Source organism: Lagopus leucura, unplaced genomic scaffold, assembly GCF_019238085.1.
Source record: "Lagopus leucura isolate 7727_CA_CO unplaced genomic scaffold, USGS_WTPT01 Super-Scaffold_100004, whole genome shotgun sequence".
In the NCBI taxonomy this organism is placed as follows: domain Eukaryota; kingdom Metazoa; phylum Chordata; class Aves; order Galliformes; family Phasianidae; genus Lagopus; species Lagopus leucura.
Window position 1 is genome coordinate 24695640 of NW_024962264.1, and position 6212 is coordinate 24701851.

A 6212-nucleotide genomic window follows, 5' to 3' on the forward strand; every position below is an offset into this window, starting at 1 on the left:
TCTGAGACAATGGTCAGGTGCTGGAATGGGCTGCCCAGGGAGGTGGTGGAGTCACTGACCCTGGAGGTGTTCAGGAGATGTTCAGATGTTGTATTGAGATCCAGGCAATGCTGCTTTTTCCCCCCAGCATTCCTGTTAATGTATCATCTCAGTGAGTAGGGTAACAGTCCAGAAGTTGGAAAGGAACTGCCTTAGTGCTTACTTTCATGGTTCTGCATATTTGTAAGGTTCAGACTCCTGTAGTCAGAAGTTTCATTGCAGTGCCTCTGAAAGGCAGTTGAGGAAAGAAAAATTGTCAGTTATTACGCATAGGAAACATTAACTCTTACCTAACTGCCCCAGATCCCATGCATATTAGACTAAAAAAAACCTGACGAAAACATTAAGAAAAAGCTACATATAAACAAATGTTGATAAGTGCTTGCAACTGTTGTCAGACAGAGCTGTTAGGGACCTAGCAGTGATTTGTCCAGCCTGCTCTAAAACCCTGCTTGAGGGCACTGCAGACTCACATAACACAGCAGCAGCAGCCTGCCTGCTATCAAAGTAGCTGTTTGCTTATTCACAAGGAAACATTACACTAGTAAGCATTTTCTGTGGAGGAGCTAATTAAATTAATGGAATCAACTAATGGAACATTGTGACATGTTGAAAACAAGATTACTTAACTCTCTACTTGTTAAAATCTCATGTTCCCACAAGCACAAAGGCTATACCTTCACTCATAAGTCCACACTGTGCTCAGGACAGGGCTTGCTGTGTCGGTACTGCATGATGTACACTGCAGACTGGTGCCACCAGTACAACATCACTACTGCAAGGATGTGCCATATTTGGTGACTAGAGCCGAGGTAGTTGAGCTGTCCTGTGGGGAACAAAAATGGGAAGCAGTTGTTACATTTGCATTAACTCATGAAAGGCAAGCAGCAGGCAGTCTATTCCCAAGCTCAGTCACACGTTCAGCTGGCTGGGAGACAGCTAAGCTCTTTAGTGAAGAACAACAAAAGTCACCTGACTTCTTTTGATTGAAGTGCACATCAAGTTTGAGTTCTTTTGGTGCCAATGCACGCTAAGTAGAACATAATCAACTGTACTCTCATCAAAAATTCAGGACTCGCAGCAAAGACTGTGACACTGCAGGAAGCTCAACTGCAGAAAAACAACAGAATTTCATACCTGGAAAGTATCTTTCTGGAACTTTGGAAATATAGAAGAGAAATGCTACAGCAGCAATGAAATACATGACAACCACACGTGGAGCAAACTCCTGCAAAAGAAAAGGAAGCTTTCTTACTCTGCTCTAAGGTAAAAAATATTTTAAAATAATAATTTCAAAGTACATTTAAAAGAAAACAAAAGGTGTGACAAAATGGAATATTATTTTGCTGCTCACATTATCTATTGAATAGAACAGAATCCAATTGAGAAACAAATGCCAAAACTTGGAAAAAATCTGAATGGAAGGCCACAGGAATATTACAGATTAGACTGTAAGTAACCAAACTAGCTGCTGGAAAGCAACCCACTCACTTGACCAGTTTTTTTGTTTGTTTGTTTTCAATAATAGAATGTTTTATTGCTGGAAGCAGAGCATTTTCTCTGAAGTATGGAAGCAAAATGAGTATCACATCTACCATTCTGCTCTATCAGGACAAACTAATTGACTAACTGGAAAAAGCAGGGGCAGCAATGATTGCTTGCCTACTTGACTTTTACAAAGTGAGTGTTTCAGTACCTTGTCTGAAGACTGCATTTATTACCAATGCTGTTCTTCCAAATTCAGCAGTAGCTCTGGACCAGGCTAAGTCAGCATCCTAGAAGACAGTCCTCCTGAAGTGCCAATCTTAAGAACTTTCACAGGCAGTCACTTGCTATGAAAGCAAAGGATTTTTTCAGCTCTATTAGAGCCCTGGCTAATGGCTGTGATTCCTGGGGGAACCTTTTAAACCTTGGGGCACGTTCACCTTCTTTAACAGTGCTGTACTTCCTGTTTTTCAGAGCTGAGTAACCTTTACCATAGTGGTAAAGCAAGAGAGGGAAATATGTTTGGTAACTTAACAGTGATATTAAACAAGTTATGCGTGAGAGACAGAAGGCTGTGTAGGCAAATGCCGATTTTGCCACCAACCCAGGGCACAGAAGAGGAAGAACTTCCCACCCATGTCTCCTGGTTCACCTCACCTCTGCAACCTGTGCATCCTGACTGACTGCTTCCCACTCGCCTGCTGACTCAGCTCTCTGCTCCTTGCCCTGAGGTGTGCAAGGGTGCGACCTGCACACACTGCTCTGCCCCTCAGGCAAGCACAACGTCGTGGTCATGTTTGCATCCAGGTGGGTCTTCTCACAGTTCAACTTTAAATCACTGAAACAGATTTCATCTATTCAACCTGTTGATTGGCTTTCCATAAGTCTGAGCGTTCCAAAGGAATTCTGTGCTTTAAGAAATCGTCACTAGCTCTACTTCTCCCTCATTTCCAAAATGAGACCGAGGGAAGACACCAAGTGCAAAGCAAAAGTAAATCTTATTTCCGTATTATTGTCTTTTACCTGTACAATAGCTGCACCAATGCCACCGTTGAGTGAAACCCAGTGGATAGTAGGAATAATGCCGTATCCAGACACTGAGCAAAAGATGATGGAGCGCAGCCTGCGCCACTGCTGTGTGAGGTAATTGGGATGAATCTGAACAAAAAATACTGCCAAGATCATTGCCAGCACAGTGATTAAGTACACCTGACGCCAGTACTGAGAAAAAAGAAACACAATTAAGTTTGTATGTTTGCTCATCTGAGGTAAACTCTGGGTAGAAAATCTATGTTACTAAACACAAAGATTTAAAATGTTCTCGTCACTTCTGTGACCACAAATGACAGTGCTTGAATCAGTGTGTTCTTAGTAATCCAGTGAAGGGGAAGATGCTCTTACTTCACACCTATTTCACACGCTTCACCAAAACATGTATTAAACATAACTCTGTTATAACTACTTTAACTACCAGATCAATACTTTCCTGTACAGGGAGCACAGAAGTTATAAAAGTTTAGAATTCCAAAGCAATTTAAGCTTGTTTCTGCCCCATATAAATGCTGGGAGGAACATCCCATTATGGGCCTCATGCCTTTGACAAAGACAGGACCTGTAAAGTTTACACTGACTTTATAATGATTTAAATATTGTCTTGAGGCTTGTGCAATTGACAGCTTAAAAGGAATCTCTTAATCTTTTACTTCTGCAAGCAAAGTTCTGCACCTGTCCCCTGCCAAATGTGCCACCTGGACACCATGTGACAAAGCCCTTTCCCAACACGTGGAAACCATGGTGATGGGACCACAGAAACAAGTGACTCAGACTTACTTTACTACAATAAAATGCATAAAACACGCCTGATACGTAGCAGCCTAGGATACCAATGGAAATTCCTGCGTAATCTAATGCCATCCATCGTCGGCTGGTCTTCTCTGAGCGATGACAACAGAAGAGATGATATCCTACTGAGCAAAGCATACAGACCTACACAAATATATCAAAACAAGGATACATTAATTTCTTGGTAACAGACGGGGATTAATGGGGATTAAGCTTCAACTCTGAAGCTTAAGAGTCCAAAAGTAACCTGTTACATGTTTTACAGAACTACTTGGTGTAGACAATTATGATTTCTGCTCATAATCAGTGGAAACTAGCATAACCTCTTTTGCAGATGAAACACAAAACTTTGCAAGACTTGATAACCACAGGCTGCAGCTAAGGAAACGAGGGCACTGAGGGTACAAAAGTGTGCCAGTGCATACAGGAGCAGGGCCCCACCTGCCCAAGTATGACCAAGATGAATTCAGTATGGTCCAGCTACAACAAGCAGAAACCAAAGCTCAAATCCTTGAATACCAGCACTCTGCAGCTTTGCTGAGGGTACACAGAAGTGACTAACCTCTGACACGCAGTACACTGACTTGGCTTCTTGGCTGGCATCAATTTTTTTTCCCCCTGAGAAACAGAATCATAGAATATCTAGACTTGAAGGGGATCCATAAACATCATTACATCCAACTCCTGGGTCCACACAGAACCACCGAAAGTCCAAACCCTATGTCTGAAAGCATTGTTCAGGTGCTTCTTGAACTCTGACAGTTGTGCAAAATGCACAAGAACCCCAAGTCCAGCTGTATAATAACATCAAAGAATCATCCAGGTTGGAAAAGACCTCTAAGGTCATCTAGTTCAGCCATTGGCCCTATCCCACCTTATCAGTTGCTCAGTATCACAGCTCCACATATCTTGAACACCACCAGGGATGCTGACTCAACCACCTCGCAGTGCCAATGCCTCACCACTGTTTCTGAGAAGAAAGGTTTCCCAGTATCCAACCTGAACCTCTCCTGGTGCAACTTGAGGCCATTACCTCCTGTGCTACTGCTGTTATGCAGAAGGGGCCGATCCCCTACCTCATTACAATAACCTCCTTTCGTGCAGCTGCAGAGAGCAGTGAGGTCTCCCCTAAGCCTCCTCTTCCCACACTAAACTATCCCAGCACCTCATCTTGTTAATATTCGTGCAGCTGGCCTCACCCCATTAATCCACAGCTGGTTTTTGTGCTCGAGCTGGTGATCAAACCATCGCCATCCGCGGGCACAGCACTGGACACAATGCCCAGCAGAAACCAGAACACAAAGCCTCGGCCTGCCCAGCCGGCGTTCTGCAGCCTCTCCTATGCCAGCCATGCTTCGTTCTTATAAGAAACAGTTCAAAATCAGCTCGGCCCCTGAGCCCATCCGCCGCGCGGCGCACAGCACGGCGCCCCACCTGGAAGCAGAAGAGGCAGACGGCGCAGATGACGAAGTCCTCGCGGGCGGCGCGAGCGGCGGGCAGCACGACGGTCAGGTCGCGGATTCCCAGCGTGAAGAAGAGCAGGAAGCCCAGCAGGTGGCTCCAGATGTTGACGCTCTCGTTGGAGAGGATAAAGAGGCTGCGGGGAGACGCGGCGGGGCTGAGCGGGGCTCCGAGGCCCCGACCCGGCCCCGGGGACGGCCATACCTGCGGAGGCAGAGGCGCGAGGGCAGGTAGGCGCGGTAGCCGTCGGTGATGTAGGGGTTGTCCCTCAGGAAGACGGGGATCTGCTCGTAGGTGTACAGACGGATGCCGCGCGGCAGCAGCACGGGCCAGTACTGGTAGCCGCCCAGCTCGATGTAGTGCGCGCTGCGCAGCAGCTTCTGCTGCATCCTGCCCGCCCCGCATCGGCACGCGGCCCTCCAACCCCGCCACGGCACCGCGCAAAGCCCGGCCGGCCCGGCTCGCGCACACCACGTTGCGGCGCTTTGCAGCGGGTGGCTGGCGCGGGGAGATGACGTCAGAGCAAGGCGGAGCGCCCTGAGGTGCGCGGTGCTGCCGTCTGCTGGCCGGCGTCGGTCAGCGTCAGGCAGTCACGCTTCGAAGGGAGAGAGGTATCTCCCTTCTAAGACGAGCCAGTCCTTTCAGAAGGATCGGAACGTGGCAGACCTGTACGCAAAACGGGCCCAAAAGAGGCAATACAAAGTTTTAAAGTGCTGAGAGCCCTCGGCTTGCTGGAATTGTGCTGGCTCCGTGCAACAAAGAACTCGGCTTAGTTCATCATGCGGCATCAGCTGGATATTTCTCCCCATGCCTGGCTCTGTTTCTAAGGTTGAAGACAAGAGTCCTGAATGGGGATCCTTGCTCATCATCTACCCCTCCCTTCTGTGGCCTATGAATGTCTCCCATCTCACAGAATTACAGAATGGCCGGGGTTGGAAGGGAACTTGAGGATCATGAATCTCCAACCCCCTGCCACAGGCAGGGTCACCAACCTCCCCATTTACTTCTAGACCAGGCTGCCCAGGGCCCCATCCAACCTGGCCTTGAATATCTCCAGGGACGGAGCATCCACAACAATCTGATTTAAACAAAACATAGAAGTGCCTCACCAAGATTCTATGGTGGGAATGGAATGTTTCCCATGGCAGAGAGATCCCCGCGGTAAGTAGAAGATGCAGGATGATGGGCGTTTGAAACCTGAGAGTGATGATAAGGACCAGGTGTTCCATCCTAGAAGTAGCAATACAACCACTGCAATACATAACCCCTCAAGCTGCACGTCACACTGTTTGGTCACACAAATTAAGAAGCTCATTCCTCTTCAGCTTGTCTTCCTTTCCATATGGCTTCTTTCTTTTGGGTTTTTCTATAGCTTGCTATTAGCT

General features: G+C 47.0%; 1 protein-coding gene across 4 annotated transcripts; it reads right to left on the minus strand.

The window, feature by feature from the left end:
- PAQR3 (progestin and adipoQ receptor family member 3) lies at window positions 1-5253 on the minus strand. 4 transcript variants are annotated; one of them, XM_042870393.1, is made up of 7 exons: window positions 5032-5253; window positions 4801-4963; window positions 3355-3510; window positions 2548-2658; window positions 1177-1267; window positions 717-865; window positions 1-266 (listed from the first exon to the last, which is right to left on the minus strand). In XM_042870393.1, the coding sequence occupies exons 1-6, from the start codon at window positions 5214-5216 to the stop codon at window positions 723-725; spliced, it is 849 nt and encodes a 282-aa protein (XP_042726327.1). In that variant the 5' UTR covers window positions 5217-5253; the 3' UTR covers window positions 1-266; window positions 717-722. The 4 variants fall into 4 exon arrangements, with proteins under 4 accessions (XP_042726327.1, XP_042726325.1, XP_042726328.1 ...); XM_042870391.1 differs by having other exon boundaries at window positions 2548-2745; XM_042870392.1 differs by lacking the exon at window positions 1-266 and adding an exon at window positions 1736-1814 and having other exon boundaries at window positions 756-865; window positions 2548-2745.
- Between the last annotated feature and the right edge of the window lie 959 nt (window positions 5254-6212).

Excerpts from the sequence above, each read along its gene's own strand:
- PAQR3 (XM_042870391.1), bottom strand. The coding sequence starts at position 5,216 with ATGCAGCAGAAGCTGCTGCGCAGCGCGCACTACATCGAGCTGGGCGGC. Across the intron at positions 4,964-5,031 it reads TCGCGCCTCTGCCTCCGCAG|CCTCTTTATCCTCTCCAACG; the intron begins GTATGGCCGTCC and ends GTCTCCCCGCAG. Across the intron at positions 866-1,176 it reads TCCAGAAAGATACTTTCCAG|GACAGCTCAACTACCTCGGC; the intron begins GTATGAAATTCT and ends TGTTCCCCACAG.